We start from the raw sequence: 18,302 nt of genomic DNA, 5'->3' as shown, positions 1-18,302 counted from the left end.
CAAGTTAGATACCTTTGTGGATTATAGTTTACTAAATGCGTTGCATTTAAAGTCGCAATGTAATGTAGAAGGAAAAACTGATTTTTATTTGCCTTGTGTGTTTGAAATCCCATTGCTATATTTTAATTTGACATGAATGTATTTCCCTGCTGGTACTGCTGTGTCACTGTTCATTAATACTTGTGGTTTTCTCATTTATGTCTTGGAAGACACAACCATTTTCCATTTCAATAATCATTTATTTATTTATCTATTCATTTTAAACAACTGGAATTAATTTGCATGTAAAAAAAGAAAAAGGAGGCTGAATTAGTCACAGAATATTGTATAATCAGCAAGCTTTCCCTGCAAATGCGTCCCAGACTTCTCATAGATCTTAAGTGAGGTAGAGTTACTCTGAATAAAGTATTTAATAAATATCCTCATATTATAGGCCTACACACACGCACAAACACAAAATCTCATTATCTGAAATTGTGTACACTATGCCTGTCGTGTAGAATTAAACTTAATGATTCAGATAGCAAAAAAAAAAATCTGTACCATGATGAGAACTCTTCCTAAAATATGTGATACCATGCAATCAGCTTATTTCATGTTTTTTTTTTTTTTTTGGTAAATTTAATCCATGCCTAGCCAAGCTGGCATTCATACTGCAACAAACATTGTGTACTGTGCATCTGGACCATGGTTATAGGCACTGTAGACAGTTTAGTGGAGAATAAAACAAAAGCCATTTCAATTTTTATAGGTTTTTATTTATTTAAAATTGATTGGATTCATAAACCGTACACTGCACTTCAGATTAAAAAAAAAAAAAAAAAAGAAAATTATTTTGTGCATGTATACAAAATCAAACAAAATGTAATATATGTGCACTGTGGCTTCTGCAGTTCAAAGCTGAGTTATAGGTAGAGAATATTTTCCCCTCCCATAAACAAACAACATAGCAATACAAAGTGGCAAGTAATAGATGTTACGTTCATCAACAAACACAGATCTTATTATCTGAAGTCATCCACACTATGCCTGTCATAACATTCCAATGTTAGAATCTATTAGAATCAAACTTAGGAATTATATTTTACATGGTTTTTAGTGTTGTTTCTCTCTATTTTTCAGAGAGCAGAGAGCAGTGGCATTACAATATCATTCAGTTGAGAATTTATATCTACACTTAAGCAACTAAGGCTCAAGCTAGTCTTGAAATGTTATTACAAATATACAACTGGGTCCTAAATGATTCTCTCAGAGTAATTTCTGTGTGTAGTTATCTGCCATAAAGCGAAAATTCTGTCACTGTCTGCAACTAAATACTTTCTATGCAGGGATGAACACATTTAAACAGTTTTCAAAATCTTTGCCAAGGCCGTCAAGTTCAAAACTGAGAAATAGCTTCAATCATGATTAAAAAAAAAAAAAAAAAAAAAAAATTATAGAGCAAGTAGCAGGTGAGAAAATACATCACAATATTGCAAACAAAGGGTAGACATGACTAATAATGGAATTATTTATGAATATAAAGCCTCAGCACTATAGGCCAAACACATTAATTGATATTTCAAATAAGGTCACAGTTCAGAGCATTGGATAATACACCAACACAAGAAAAAAATATATAGTTTTAAGGACATGAGAATTTGAGTAAGATCACAAGTGTTTCAGGAAAAGAAAGGAGTCAGGTTCATTTACGGTGCCTTTGCTTTTCTGTTTGGGCAAGTTTCAAAAACTTTCTGTCAAGTTTATACTATGTATTAATATTTAAATATTTTATTGCAATGTCACAATTGAGATTCTTGACAAATTCACACTTACTAGGGGTTTTTATCAAAGTAGTGTTCCTTCCAACTGAATATACTTTCGGAATGAGATTTGTGTTTGTTTTTCATACATATGGTGTACAAAACTATATAAAATGTAAATGATAGATAAAATAACTGTTTACAATAATATTGTGATGTGATTGTTGCAGTATGATCTTTACAGTATCCTTTCTATAATAGTTATCACAGGGTGAATGTGATTTCACCAAGTACAGCATGTTCCTGGCTCAACATCTTTGTTGGTCCTGGAACAACATTCCAATCAAACAATCAGATTTGAGGGAAAAGCTTACAGTTAATGCCACGTTTAGGCTTACAACCAGGGTTTGGTGCTTCGATATCAGTGTTATTCACTTGTCATTTCCCTTTGATTTTAGGGATTTTTCTAGGGTTTACGTTTAGGGGTAGAGATAGGGTTAGGATTAAATTTTCGGATAAGAATGTTATTCCTGGATTAACAAAATATATTAATCCAAGAACATGTCTTGGCAAAACCACAGTGACCCTTGTCACAGTTAAGGCTAGTTCATGCAAAAAGTCCTTCATAAGTTTGGAGGTGGAAACCGGTGTATTGCTTCTCTTTGGTTGGTGACAGGTGACATGTGACGTGAAGCGTTTCATGGTTGAGGTTTGAAGCAATAGACACCGTACAGCTGCTGCTTTTTGTCAGGGAAGCCAACCAAGCGAACCGCAGCCTCCGTGGGGCTGCAGTTCTTCCTGGGCCTGGAGATAGGGTAACGAACACTACCGTCGGCTAGCCATCCAGCATCGCAACGGTCATATCCCAGCAGCTTCCAGGCAGCATACATATGGCCCACCTTTGCGATCTCAGCTCCATCTCTCATGCATGCGCTGACAGCCTCGTCATAGTTCAGCTTCTTGGGCTGGATCAGGTAGTAAAAGCGGCCTGTGATGTAAAACGAAGAGTTTTAGGGTTGTAGACACAGACACTTAAAATGCTATATGCCATTTTATATTAGAATTGAAGAAGTTAACTGTTTAACTTACCTTGAAGGCTGGCTGTGAAGCAGAACACATCATAGCGGCTGTTGGACTTGTCCCTCCGGCCGTAGTTTCTCAGTCCGGCTGAGGTCCTTGCACCTCCGCAGGGCTCTCTGGGTTTGGTGATGGGATACTGCACAGTTCCGTCATTGAGCCAGCCGGCATTGCACCAGTCCAGCCCACTTTTCCATTCCGCGTAGAGCTGCTCGAAAGAGGCGACCACGGCATCCTGCTCCAGACACGCAGCCTCGGCATTTTGGAAGTTGAGGTTGTACCGCCCCAAAGGAGGGGAGTATGGGAAAACAACCCCTGTGAATGAAAGTGAATCTTCCCCTAAGGAAAAGTTTGACTGAGTTTAACATCAGGTTGTTTTGGTGAATGTATTTTATGACCGCCCCAATGAACGAATAAGAGCGATATTAGTAAAAGCCTTAGGTTTTACAGAGCTCCCTGCTTAGTTGAAAAGATTTATGTTTTACGGTGTTAGAAAAAAACTGTATTTAAACAGAGAGAAAATTACTTGCAGGGTTTAGGCTTTTCAATCTTATACTCCATTGTTCCAAGGTAACAATAGCTAGTTGTGCCAGCCTGCTTTATTATGCTCATGCACCTCACTTCTCTGTGTACAGATCCCCATTGTTTCTCTGGAGCCAAGTCTGCAATGGTGGTCTTGGCCAAGAGCAAGAACTACAGGATATTACTGGAGACTGAGCAAATGATAAGTGGCAAAAACAAAAGTTGAAAGAAGAGTGCGTCATCACATTTCGGCCCTGTTTCACAGACAGGGCTTAGCCTAAGCCAGGATTAGGCCTTAGTTCAAATAGGATATTTAAGTAGCTTTTATAAACGTACCATAAAAAAAAAGAAAAAAAAAAACATTACTGGTTTGCATCTTGTGACAAAACAATGACTGTGACATTTTTTTGGATATGTCAGTGCAAGTTGCTTTCTGTTAAAACAGCACAAACATGCATTTTAGTCTGGGACTAGCTTAAGCCTTGTCTGTGAAACTGGGGGCTCAAGTGCTAATGTGCAGCTTTGTGCTAATGTAGATGACTGTTTACTAAAATTTTTTGTTCAAATATGAATTATGAACTGTATAGAAAGTGAATAAAATATGTTTACACAGTAATGGCAAAGTGCTGTAGATTACAGCCAGTTCATTTGTCAAGTGTGCCACACATGTCATGAAAAAGTGAAGCCAAAACATTTTGATTGCCCCCTGGTGGCTGACTGCAGTATAGGTCATAAACCTGCCCTCTCCATGTTATCAAATGGGACATGAGCCAAACAAAAAAATGAAATTACACAAATCCAATTACACTTACAGATGGTTTCTGTCATTTTAGGTAGTTTTTATCACGCTGATGTAAGTTTAAGTGTTTGTTTTTTTCCAAAAAGTTTGGTTTTAGTTATTTGATGCTATAAAAATGGGGTATAACATCACGATTGACAGCTGTGTTTGCGATTGAGTCTGTGGGAGCAGGAGTATGGGTAGGACCTTTATACCACGGCTCCACCTCAGGATCACTACTGCACAGACTCGTGCTCCAAATGATGTAATCGGCAATGACCATTTCTGGGATGTTTTGGCTTCATTTTTCTACAGTGGAAGGAATTGGAGACACGTCGTCCATCTTTTTTTTTTCTTTTTTTTTTACATTTTATGATATATGCTAATACAGACACATACATGAAAAATCTCCTTACCAGCTATTGATTGTTAAATTTTCATTAGTATTTTTTAAAATTTCATTAGTGAATAAATATAAATGTTGTAGGTTAAATGATTATTAATGTGACAGCATGAAAAAACTAAAGTTACCTTGCAATTCAAGGTCCACTTCGACAGTCTTGTCATTCATGCCATTGATGATCTCACACCTGTATGTGCCATAGTCCTTGAGATCTAGGTTTGTAAAAACCAAGGTTGCATCATTGTCATCTGCCTCCAACAGGTAAACGCGGTCCTGGAAATTTCCATAGGTCTTCTTGTGGAACCCCATGGACATCAACACGTCGGTCTCTGTAGAGTCATCCTCAAGTTTGGTCCACTTGATTCTGTTTCCGAACAAAGTGGACAGACCGTCCAGTCTGCAGGGCAGAGTGATATTGTCACCTCTGTTGGCGTAGACCCTGATCCTTGATTCACTATCTAAAATGAAACAAATGAAAGTTTATCTCAAAATGGTTTCTTTGTATTGAAACCACACAGTAGGTCTAGCATATTTGTTTTATACGTTTACAAGTACAGGATGAGTTTAATTATGCTAGATTTCCTACCATTCTTTTGTTGGTTTGATTTTATTGCTTTCCAAGATATTTTGTCTTAAGGTTTTAAAGAAGCCTGCAATCTTCAAAACTCTGAGAGAAACACAGTGCCACACAAATTTCAGCCGAATAAATACTCAAATTTAATGGAATCAGATAGTGCGCTTGCAGACAAACTGAGATACCACAGACATCATTCTACCATTTTGTGTCAATAGGACACATGTTCCCCTCATAAACTGCTCACTGATGCTGTGTCTATATCTCTGGTTGTAGTTGCTATGTCTGCTTGCGGTTAGGGGCATAATTGTCTCATTCAGTTCCTCAAGATGTTTTCTGATCTCTGCTTGAGTCTTGGAGGCCCCAATCCATCACAGCTCCATAGTGGAAGATTTGATGGATATCAAGGAAACTAAAACCGACCCCAAGAGTTCTCCTTGCCAGCTACACACCACCATCAAAGTGTCGATTACACAGCAGACATGATTAGATTTAGCTTAAGGCACCATTCAGTCTCTCTTTTCCCCATGGTTTAAACTTGCCAAATCATTCGACCCATATTATCAAGTAAAATTAAATCCTTGTTGTTCATCTACACCATCAACTGGTCGACCTGCAATCTAAGAAACAAAGACCCTTCTGTTAATAAGCATAAAACCATTGATTTAAATGTTCAGGGTGTGGTTCACTTTAAACTGAGTAAAGCATCAGTAGAAATTAGAAAAAAAAAAAAAAATATATATATATATATAATAAAATAAAATATAATTTTATTCAGAAAGGACACAATAAATTGACAGTCAAGACGTTTATAATGTTACAAAAGATTTCCATTTCAAAGAATCCAGAAAAATATTTTTCACAAAATATTAAGCATCCCAACTGTTTTCAACTGTGATAATATAAATTTTGTGAGCATATTTGAATGATCATATGACCAACCTAATAATATTTCAGTATTCTCAGTCAAGAAAGTTTTTGATCTGACAAGTACAATTTGAGGTTCAGGTACAGGTACCGTATCTTCAACTGCATTATCTACAAGCCTACGACTTCCCCAGATCAGTTCTTAATGACAGCCTCAGGCTCTTGTGCTTCTGACCAGCATGTTCTACAAATAACCTTTACACTCAAGTGTATCTGCAGGAAAACCTTTTCCATATACTCAAAAAAAATATGGGACTCATTAGCAAGACTTTCTGTCTTCTGCTTCAAACTATTTACTTTACCTTAGTCCTTTATTACCCCTCACTCAACTAAGCTAGAACCTTCCTAACTATAGCAACATGTGCCCAACTTGCGCTTAGAATGAATGTGCTTAACATCTGAGTGTTTCATGGATCAGAAGCCATGTTAAACTGTACTGTTCTCCATCTTTAATTATACAGCACTTCATTCACATTATGACCAACTGATGAGAGATTCTTCTCTTTCCAGAAGTAATTAAAACACTCATAAACTTACTCATTAGCACATCTGATCCCTTTTTACACTTCATCGTGAGTCATGCACTCTCTCTCTCACTTCCTTCCTAATAAACTCTCACTTAGGAGACAGTGTGCCAAAGTGGTACTCTGAAACCAGAAGGAACAAATGAATAATCTCTCAGAAAATGATTAAGCACACCCTCCAGTAATGACAGCAGCTACCAGTTTTGGAAATTTATAACTAAGCTTTTTAGATTGGGGCTTTCTTTGTTGGAGGAATATCTGTTCACCATCGCTTGTGTTTTGCACATCTCTCAAATATCACCTCAAACCCTCTAACCCTTAATGTTCTCCATATACCCAACTCCCACTAGTTCCCATGACACCCCATCCCCCATCTCCACCCACCCTTTATTTCTGCTCTTGTAAGCAAACAGAAGGAAAGTGTTTACTCTTGAACGGCAGAATGGAAGTGCTGTGATGGTTTGAATATTTAAGTGCCTCTTTCCCACCCACCAAGAACTGACACAAACTTAGATAATCATGATGGCAGGAGTCATAATAATGTAGTAATAATATAAATTATTATAATAATAAAGTATTATAATAAAATAAAATAAATAACTATAATAAACATACATTTTAATAATTTTAAAATGTTAATTTAATAAAAATTTAGAAATATAAAAAAAATAGGGTAAGAGAATAGAAAAATATTAAAATGGTGAAATAAACCTATTCGAATAAAACCATGCTTGACAATATATTAAAAAAGAAAAAGTTAAGTAGGCAGGCATTTGTAAACCTATACAAACAGAAAGGATGCTATAAATGTAATTTTAAAACAATCATTCAACATGGCCATTTAATACACGAGTTTGGGCCCCACTGGCATCTTGTACACATCTGCTGCATAAACTGTGGGGTTGGAGCCCTTTAAAACGCAAAATGATGCTCTCTGTGAGGTATACAACCCTAAATGCATTAAAACACACTGATTAGAGCTTCACATCTGTGTATACAAGTGTCATATGGAATCACTCCCTCACAGTTAGACAGTCCTGATGGCTAAACTTCACTTCCTACACTTTGCTGAGCAAGCAGAGGTCAGTATGGGGTATGAACATGAATTATAGCACACAGCTGGACGGCACTCCCTCTATCATAACCATCACTTGTGCATTGACATTTAGAGTCTGTCTCTGTCTCCCCCTGTTTGCAAGTGTTATAGTCAGTTTATTTGAAAGTCCTTCCTTCATTATCTCCCCTTTTCTCCTGCCCATCACACACAAAGCCATTCTCTTTCTTTTTCACACCCCCCCCCTACTCAGCCATGCCTGACTAATGGCTGCATTATGCCTTGAACAGAGCCTCCGTGAATCAGGCCTGTCTTGAGCAGTCGCTAAGAGCCCAAAAACCATAAGAAACTTTCAATACTTGCTCCAGTCACCACCTTTTCTCCCTCAGCCCCAGCCCAGCTCAGTCCATACACACCCATGAATTTACAGACCATTACCTCAGAAGGAAAAGAATTGCATTCAGTGAGGGCTCTTTACATTTTCAGAGGCTGTTAATCTTGCTGTAGCTCTTGTCAGATACATACATTCAGTGGCTTCAGTGTAAAATCAATGGCCAACATACAGCTGGGAATATAAAGGTCCACTGTGTGGCTCTTCAGCCACCAATATGCTCCTGACATCACTGGCTGTCAGGAACCGATCTTGCATTTACCCTCAGGAAAATGTAATAGATCTGCACTCAGGTGTAATCAGTCGAGCCGCTTTTCACGGTCAGTTCGGTGACGGCTCACATCCCCCACTAACTGTCAACAATTGTAAAACAACTGTTAAATTACCTGCAGCAGATGTTTTAGAGCTTATGAAAGTCTGTGCTGAGCTGAAATCTTTGTGGGTGTGTGTGTGCATGTGTATAGTGGGAGGAGTCTTGGAGTATTTAAGAGATGAATAGTGGATTAATGCAATTCAAATCTAGTTCATAGTGTCTGCATTGTTAAAGTGATAGCGTTGAGGAAATTATGTTCATCCATGGTAAATATATTTTTTTTTTGTCTTATTCCTAATTCTTATTAGCGTCTAAATTTGATGATCTAAAAAATAACCCACTATAATAATTGTTATAATTTAGGCCTATACTGTGCAGTTTCTGAGTATTACATTTATCAAATGCACATAGACACGTAAACAGATGCACGCTGAACTGTAAATTCATTAATTTGTTTATTCATGCACAAAGGGATCAAAAGGGGTTCTTACCTTGTGCTTCAACATGTAGACTGCTTGCAAAGAAAAGCAATGCCAAGGAAAACAGAGCGATCATCTTGTCTTTTTTTGTTCTTTGCCTAAAGGCCTCTTGACTAGACGAGCAAATGAACAAAAAAAAACAAAAAAAAAAAAAACAGGGGGAAAGGAATAAATGCAATCAGGTAATAAAACTGGAGAGTGCAGAAAAAAATCTTTCTTCCCGTTGCTGTCGATGAAGAGGTGTAGGTGTTGGTAGTTGTGCCACAAGAAAGATTGGGCTCCTAAGAGGTCCATACAAAAGGCTTATATTGAAGCCTTGGCCAATTGTGGCCACTCCCCCTCCCCTTAGAGAGAGATGAAGCCCATCACCCTACATTTTGTGTGTGTGTGTGCGTGCGTGTGTGTGGACTCCCACATTTAAGAACAGCTTCCCTTTCTGCCATGCATGGCTCTCTGTTTAGATTTAAAGGGAGATGTGTGGACCACAATGTGTTGTTTGTGCTGGCTACAGTATGGTTAGCAGGATTTATATAAGGACTATCATGTAACAACGTCTTTAAAATTAGAAGAAAAAAAGCATTAAAGACTGGAAATATATATAGTTTTAAGCCTTATGAAAGACTTTGTGGTAACACATTGGTTTAAATACAGTTTAAGTTCTCCAAATATTGATAGATTAACTTTCATACAGGCACCTTGTCTAATAGTATAGTAATACCAGGTATCCACTTTAAATATTTCTTTCTCAACATTAATCTAAGGTCTTCAAAATAAATCTGTCCAACAGTGAGCATGTCTCACTAGAAACAATGGACTCCCCACTAAGAATATATTAATTCAAAACATTGAACACCATTCATATGCTCTCCAAATGCTGAATTACACAACCTCTCCACCTGCTTGTAATACATGACTAGTGCAGTGTGACTTTGCTGATTAATTTTTCATTTGCTTGTACCTGCTGTGTTATGATGTTTTACATCAAAGAATGCCAGACAGATTTATGACCAGCCAAGAAATCCAACAAACATCCACCTTCCCATTTGCCCATCTCCTCAGTACCTCTTGAAACCTCTTCTTCACCTAACATAACCCGTTTTTCAGATTACTTAATGGAAGCTTGTATTGATAAGACAGGGTTGTAGTAAAGATATGACCCACTTTACCTAAACAAAAGTGTGTCTGGACTCTAAAAAGACTTCATTATCACAGGAGAGATAGGATGGGGATGTGAAAGGAGAATGTGTGGTCCGTCAAGGATGTTTTCTTAGCGGTCTCGATGGAGTGATGGTGAGAATGAGTAACCTGTTTAACGCAAATGATGTCCCATCACAGTTATTTCAGCTGTGATTTACAGATTCTAGGTGAGAAAGACACCCTTCATCCCCACAGGACTAAAGCTCCATCAAGTCATATGTTCCCCACCCTGAAAAAAAGCACACAGAAAACAGAGGATGTTATGCCAAAACCATCACAGTGACTGATTTACACACACTCACACACACAATCACACACATACAAAAACTATGGAAAATGAGGAAGGGTCTCTGGGTTGCAGCATGACTGACTGGAAATCTCACCTCAGCATGGATGACTCATTTTCATTTACGTTTCATGGGTACTGAATGGTAATAATGTGGGTCTAAAACACTTATTAATGTTTGATTACCCCAGATGATGTCATGAGTTGCTTATTTTGTTCCAAATACTTAAACACAAAAGGACCAATTTGCTGAAATAATCATGGCAGTTATGAAAGCTAGTTTGGGCAGTTTGACTGTTTGTTCTTGAAGCCATTTTAATTTTGGTTAAAAAGTATAACGAGGTTTAGTTTTGAGTTTTAATAATATCTTCACAGATATTATTCTTGCAAATCTCAAACATGCACACACTACAAGATTTGAAAATTGCAGCGCAGCACACACTATAGGATATTATTAAGATTATCATGCCCAGAGGAACACCTCACGTGATCTCATGGGGAAGAGTATTATGTAAACATACAGGTCGTTGCTGACATCTAAACAGACATGTTTACATTTGCTAGCAGCTTTCTACACTCACCCGGTATGTTCAAAACCATAGCGATTTCTCCCCAGCTTTTCTCTTTGTCCGTACGGTTAGGTCATGTTTTCGAAGACGCGTTATTCAAGCAGTCGTGTTGTTGCAACACTTCCACACGCCGTTCCGCAAGATTCAGTCTGTGAACGCCTCACATTACCAGATAATCTGCACCAAACATCGGAACTGATCGAGGTCCTCAACAAAATTTTTTCTCAGATTCTCAGGAGGGGAAAATCGGGGATAAATCGGCCTAAAACTCCTGTAGTGTGAGCCAGGCTTAAGTTAAAAGAAAACCGTTTTTTCCACTGCTGAAATCTATGAATGACTAGTGCACAATGGAATAAGAGAACAGCTTTAAAATATACTGTACAAATCTTTAAAGGCTTTGAACAAAGGAAACCAAGATATTTAACTATTGTTATCTCTATTAACCCCTTAGGCCCTAAAGGCATTTTCAGAGTTTTTTTTTTTTTTTTTTTTTTTGAGTGACAATCAAAAAAGTAAAGACTCATAACTCCAAAACTATAGCAAGAAGAATCAAAAAGGTTGAAATCGTTTGAAAGGAAACTTTTTAAAAATTCAATTTGGACATTGTCATGCTGAGAAACTGCTAATAAACAGCAAAAAAAAAAAAAAAAAAGAAAGAAAAAAAAAAGAAAGAAAAAAGTGTGTTCAAGGGAAAATTTACATATCTTTCTAGTTTGACAGGCAATATCTCAGGAAAAAATTAAGGTAGGGGGATCATTCTTTTTTAGAGATGTTCCTCTATATGTGTGCTGTATCTGGATCAAATTTTCTGGTGATTGCAGAAAGAAATCAAAAGTTACAGCATTTGGAACAAAGGTAGAAATTTTTAATTTTTTGTTGTTGTTGTTGTTGTTGTTTTGAGTGACATGCACAAAAATAATGACTCATAACTCCAAATCTCTAGCAAAGAGAGTCAAAAGGTTGGTATCGTTTGAAAGAAAACCGGCAGGACACTTCAGGCTTAAGGGGTAGACAAAAAGTGCAGAACACTTAAGTATGGCCTAAATCCTTCTGCTTTATTAGATTATGAACACAGAGTCTTCTTTGGAGCCCAGGCTAGGGAGTTGAAACCATGTCTGGTTATATGTGGCTATAAGCCATAATGCACATCTGGAACATTTATGGTACATGTAGCCATACAGTTCATTCAGGTTTATTCAGCAGACTCACAGACTTCACCAAGACTGTGAGTTTTTTAGACTTGAAATGCCCCTAATTCTGCCTAGTGATGGCAACATAATAAAAACACAAGCTTTTACAGCAACACCTACCAAACAAGCTTCCCAGTGTTTAATAGATGACGCATGGAGGTACTCGCCTCATATTAAAGGAAAAGTTCACCCAAAAATCATTTACTCACCCTCACATGACTTTCTTTCTTTCATGGAACATGAAAAGATTGAGAAGAAAATCAGAAGTTTATAGTAGAAGTTGCTCTTTTTCATACATTGAAAGTGAATGGTGGCCATGGCTATCAAGAGAGGTTTTTTAATGATATTTAGTAAATACTTAAAACTTTATTTTACTCAAACAAATCTATCATATGGTTTCTGAAGATTTAGTATACATGGGTGGTATGGATAAAGTTTTTTTGATCTGGAGCTTTCCTTGATCCCAGTCCACTTTCTATGGAAAAGATTGGTATAGACATTGTGCAACAACGCTAAAATATTAAAAATCTAAAATAAATAAATAAATTCAAGTTTAAAACAAATAAAACCTTTTAAGATACTTTTTGGGGATCCTTCACAAAAAAAATGAACATTCTGTCTCCAATTACTCTAATGTATGTGGATTCATCAGTGATTATAACCTAAATTAAATTTGTTCATCGTATAAAGTAATTGTGTCTCTCCAGAAGACTGTGATTAAACTGCTCGATTCATTTGGATTTTTTTTTTTTTTTTTTTTTTTACGATCTCTTCATGAACTTTTTGAATCATCAAAAGTTTTGTTGGAATGGACTTTTGATAAAGGAACAGAAATCTCTCAGGGTTCATAAAAATATGTTGTGTTTGAAGATGTACGAAAGTCTTATGGGTTTGGAACGACATGAGGGTGAGTAAATGGTGACATAATTTTCATTTTTGGGTGAACTGTCAGGAACATAGAACACACAAAACGTAAAATAGCAAGCAAATATAAAACCCTTACAATGAATGACAAATCTTGTCTGAAAAATAAAGTCAGAAGGCTTACAATTACAATCTCACCCCTCTAATGTTATTTGTTTCAGCAATGATTAATGAGTAATAATTACATAATAGCAACTATTATTTTAAAATCCTCATACTGATCCCTTTTCCCTTAGCATTGGTCTCCTTATAGTTAAATTGCCTCTGTGCAGAGATTAATCTTGATAAGCGAGAGATCCCGATTTGATATGCTGCACAGTGCTTTGCAGTGGGAAAGCTCCCAAAACAAACAAAGCACTCAAATGTGTGTGTGTGTGTGTGTGTGTGTGTGTGTGTGTGTGTGGAGGAAAAATGTAGCTTTCCCATGTAACATACAAGGTTCCTATTGCACCAGTACAGTTATTAAATGACTCATTTGTGCATGTGTTTCTGACTCAGTGAGTGAATAAGCATGTAAGGGAATGTAACCAAACTTATGTGTAGATGCAGTGGTACTGTACATAGAAAAGCAATGAACATATATGAGATAAATCTCTTCTGCCCCACCTAGGACCCTTCCCAAACATGCACCATTTCAGAGCCAAAAGACTGAGGTGCTGAGCATATTAACAGCTGGCCAGCAGTTTCCATATCTTGCAGATGCTCTGTGCTTTCAGCATTTGGCAAGGTGGTACAGTTCCCATCACCGTCATGCTGTTTTCTGGATGCCTTTAGGAGCTCAGCCAAGACTGCTAAAACATCAACAGACAAGAGACTGCTTATGTAAAACAGTGCATCAGGTTTGATAACATTCATAAAAGGTGGAACTACTAAGACAATTGTGCATTAATGACATAAATCGGCTTATGAATGAAATAAGGTGCTGTCGTAGATGTTTTTGTGCAGCACTAAATGCCCTTTTAACAGCTACGTAGAGTTGTGACCAGTGACCCATGCAACTTGAGCTCATACGCGTTACCCATACGTCATAGTTTAAACGATAATTAGAAACACAGGCGCCGCTCTCATGGGTAAGTTGTGTGACGTGTGTGCACACCTCAAAGGACTTTACTGCCGCATGAGAGACAAAGGCCCTATTATGATTTTCATTGCTCCAGATTTTCCTGTGACTTCAAAACACAAATAATGAGATATCAAGACTGATTACAGTTGAAATGGTTCTCAATAGTGAATCGTATCATTAGTAAGAGCTCTCTAGAGAAGCAGAAAAGCAGCACAGAAGGTGCTGACTAATTGTGGGAGTGTGGGATGATGCAGTACACTTGTCAGCATTTAAAGATCATCAGATCAGAAGAGATGAAGGGAGTATCTCTTGTGATGTCATTGCAGATTCCCCATATGCATTTCATTAGTTGTGCTTTTACATGTTTGGCACAATTGTGTGGATATACCATCTGTGCTCAATGCCTGGCATTTAAGGTGGTGATGGCATCAAGGGCCTTCATCACTTCCATTTACTTGTCACTGTGTGAGCCCAAAACCATAATCAGGGTGGCCTAGACATAGTTTGGCTGGATAATAGAAATGAGATCCTACAGCTGTAAAACCACTGTGGCATCTGGGGTTATTAAACAGTTGCATTATGCCGTCAAGTACAGACTTCTTTGGTAAAATAACAAAAAAATGGGAGAAATCAAAACTTGAACTTCCTCCAGATGAAGAACTTTTTCCTCTTCACAACCTCAACTCGCCTACCATTCAAACATACAGAATATACAAAGTCTTGCAAAGTCAAACCCCCTGTTACATAATGTATAAAAGTGTTGGATTTTATGTCTGGCCTATAAACATGCATATATAAACAGGTATATATTTTATTTATTATTAATGTATAGTCATATTTGTAATTTAACTTTGGTTGGTTAATATTAATATTGCAGTTTTGTTGTATTTATATGCATTTTATTGTAGTATTGCATTTTTTGGTTATACTTTATTTTAAAGTGTCAGTATTACAGTGTAATTATACATTTAAGTACTGAGTAATAATAATTAACTGCACTAGTTTTAGGGTTAGATGAGGGTTTGGTTTAGGGTTAACTGCATGTAATCATGCATAATTTCTAGTTATTACTAGGGCTGGGTAAAAAATATCGATTTCTCGATTTTAATCGATTCTCATTTTTACAAACCAATATCGATTCTTAAACCCCAAGAATCAATTAGTCTAGTCTGTTTTCAGTTGATGAATAAACAGAACATGTAGCGCGCCTCCCATCCAATAAATCGCAACAATCTTTGTGCTTTGTTACTTTTGATATGAAGCAAAGTCTCCGATTTCAAATGACGTCCATCTTATTATGAGATTCAAAAAATAAATACCATTTTGGTGTTGTTTAATGCGGCGTGACAGATCGCTGTAGCGCCTCAGTTAAAGAGAAGCGGCAGCACGGAGTGCATGTGAACATCCTCTCCTCTGCTTTAATACCAGTTACAGCGCGAAATAAACATGAGTAAACATCTGAAGGTATGTTAAAAGATACAGTACAACTTACCAAAATCCGTATCATGTCTCGTGTAATAGCTCAAACAGTGTTTCAACCTTGGAAAGACGTCAATAAAACAGCTTGTAAACAATGTCACGTAACGTCACATTTACCTCAGAAAAAACATATTCAGTGACCATAAACTCACTAGTCAGCTAGAAAAATGAACTATAGAGAGCAGCATTCTGATAAATATATGCACCGTTACATATTCATTATAATTTTTAATGTTCTTCAATATTTAATGCATGTTTGAATAAATCAGTTATGACAGCCACGATTTAAATGTTTATATTTAAGAAAAACGAATTAGAGTAGAAATATGATTATGTAATTCTAAACTTTATTTATTATAAAAAACATCATTGAGTAATTTAAGTGTTTATATAAATAAGTTAATTTTAATCTTCAATATTATAGTAATGTAGTACCAACTGACTCCCATGTGTAGATTACAGGTTTAGCTAAGAGATTTTTTTCCTCTAGAAAATTTGCCATGCACTGTAACTGATATACTACATCCAGAATAATCGATATCAAATCAAATCGGAATCGAGTCGAATTGCAAGCATGTAATAGAAATTGAACTGAATCGTGAAAATTGTGTCAATACCCAGCCCTAGTTATTACTACACTAAGAACATGTAACGTGTAACAATGGCACTGTTGGCACAGTGTTACCCATTTTTTATTGCATTTTCCCCCAAATGTAACCCTGACATTTGAAATAATAGTCAGAAAAAAAGTCTATTTTTTTTAATGTAACACTTCGTTGAACCTTTTTTTTTTTTTTTTTTTTTGAGCATCAGATTTGATATATGGCTCATATGGTATGATATAGAAGAATATGGAGCTCATACTTGAGGAGGGGAAAAAATATTTAGAGGTCTAAACCTAACAAAAAATTTGGTGCAGTTGCTGATATTTATATGTCCAAAAAATAGATGAAATTGGATGAAAATGGATAAAATTCTGATAGCTTGTAACCAATGATATCTCTATAACAGTATAGCAGACCACTTACATACAATGCAGATAAATATAAGTTGTTACTCACTCTCCCAATAATGTCTTTATAACATGTTATTTAAATGCTTAGTTTTATGATCAAGCCTAATGTATCATATTTGATACTCAAATTTTAACATGATTTTTCTAAAAAAAAAAAAAAAAAAAAAAAGGATTAGTTTCTTCAGTTCAGTAAATGTTCATCTTGACTTGAAATAACAATATGAAAGTTATTCTCATTCTTTATAAAAATCAGTAAATATTTCATAGCAAAAAAGCAGAAGGCATGTAGTAGATTGGGTGCAACAGGTTTATCAGCAAACTTTTGAACATGTGGATAATTTAGAGGCCTTATAATTTTGCAAATTAAATATGATACAGAGGCTTTATAGGGTTCAGATAAAAATAATTGGTGGACGCCGACGGTTCAGAAAATGAATTTGGGTCTATTTTATGAGAAGGCGGCATAGGCAAACATTCTGCATTAATAACATTTTCATAAAAATGCAGCAATTATAAATTCATCGTAAAGTAAAAGGCCTTTCACAGAGTCCCCCCACCCCCGTCTCCAGCCTGGCTCTCCATCTAGTCTCTAGGAGCCTGCGTCAGTGTGCGGGCTGCGCTTTTTTACTTCATGACTTGCCATGTAACTGTTAAAGCTGAGACTATGTTATCATGCCTTTTATAACCTTCTATACCTTTAAATCATGCATTCATGTGATGCTCAGAACTTGGCATTCAGCTATTGTCAGCACTCTCTACCATTTCTTACTAAGTGATTTAAGCCTGCACTGACAGTGTATGTATAACGCTGTATTTTTTTGCATGACTTTATTGAACATATTTGTTGTAGTTATGTAAGTGTTGGTGTTGAGAGTGAAGGTTGGCATCCACGGTTTGGTGCGAGTGAAATAATGAGATCATTGCCAGGCTTACGCTGTAAAGTGAGGCCAATGAAACAGAGAGTGTAATTGAGAGGTAACCGTCCAGAAACATGCTGTGGCAATTGTCTGTGCTTGCCTTGTCACTGTGGTGCAAAGTCACTAAATTGTGCTCTTTGTGGTTTTGGTGCAACAGCCACATAAAGACTAGGTGAAATCAATACAGCCTCTGCCTGAATGAAAAACAGATGGGTCAAGTAAGATTATGGAATAAGTATTCTAGAGCAACACTCAACTATTATGAAAGAGTAACTCTTTCATAATAGTTGAACAGCTTGATAATTTAAACAACAGCACATTTAGTTCAAGGCTTTGGCTACAGGAAATTATACTTAATATTTATGCCTTTAAACCTGACTATTAAAGAAATGACCCATGCTGGAAGCGCCTACTGGTATTTAACAGCCACTACACCTGGATGTGTACTTGAAAAACCCATTCCACATACAGTCACTTTCTGAATCTGGGTAACTGTTCTTCAGGAGGATAACTTTTATTTCATCAGTAGGTGTGTAGTGTATATTGTAGTTTTGAGGTGGTAGTCTCTACTGTATAATGGGCTGTGTTCCCCTTGCTTGTCACATCCAAGAGAAACTAGGGCACATTTCCTGACCAGCCTGAGGGCTCGCTTAAATTGAGTAATGGCCACTTATTGCTTTCTGCATTGAGTTTTCTTTGCCAACTGTTGCAGTACTGACCCACTAGCTGCCACAAAAAGACCTCAGTATTCATAAAAAAGCATAAAATTTATAAAATTGATTTTTTACATACTTTTTTACATAGTTTAAAATTTTTTATTTTTTAATAGTTTCACATTATGTGAGAACAAACACACAAAACTATTTATCGAAAAGGTT

The 18,302-nt window shown here is 36.6% G+C and overlaps 2 protein-coding genes across 3 annotated transcripts in view; both read right to left on the bottom strand.

Annotated features, from left to right (window-relative positions):
• Nucleotides 1-18,302, bottom strand: part of poc5 (POC5 centriolar protein homolog (Chlamydomonas)) — a 703,663-nt gene that overhangs the window by 321,563 nt on the left and 363,798 nt on the right. The window lies entirely within an intron of this gene.
• hapln1a (hyaluronan and proteoglycan link protein 1a) lies at nt 737-9,065 on the bottom strand. 2 transcript variants are annotated; one of them, XM_051893462.1, is made up of 4 exons: nt 8,797-9,065; nt 4,651-4,980; nt 2,832-3,158; nt 737-2,730 (listed from the first exon to the last, which is right to left on the bottom strand). In XM_051893462.1, exons 1-4 carry the CDS (start codon nt 8,858-8,860, stop codon nt 2,441-2,443), a joined length of 1,011 nt encoding a protein of 336 aa, XP_051749422.1. In that variant the 5' UTR covers nt 8,861-9,065; the 3' UTR covers nt 737-2,440. The 2 variants fall into 2 exon arrangements, with proteins under 2 accessions (XP_051749422.1, XP_051749423.1); XM_051893463.1 differs by having other exon boundaries at nt 2,832-3,134; nt 8,797-9,063.

This window comes from Ctenopharyngodon idella, chromosome 5 (genome assembly GCF_019924925.1).
Source record: "Ctenopharyngodon idella isolate HZGC_01 chromosome 5, HZGC01, whole genome shotgun sequence".
NCBI lineage: Eukaryota > Metazoa > Chordata > Actinopteri > Cypriniformes > Xenocyprididae > Ctenopharyngodon > Ctenopharyngodon idella.
Note: the sequence above shows the minus strand (reverse complement) of the source record. Positions and strands in the feature narration are given on the sequence as shown.

Bases quoted from the DNA above. Each gene is read 5' to 3' on its own strand.
- hapln1a (XM_051893462.1), bottom strand. From the start codon at position 8,860: ATGATCGCTCTGTTTTCCTTGGCATTGCTTTTCTTTGCAAGCAGTCTA. The intron at 4,981-8,796 runs GTAAGAACCCCT...GTTTCATTTTAG, and splicing joins TCTACATGTTGAAGCACAAG to ATAGTGAATCAAGGATCAGG. The intron at 3,159-4,650 runs GTAACTTTAGTT...ACTTTTCCTTAG, and splicing joins AGTGGACCTTGAATTGCAAG to GGGAAGATTCACTTTCATTC.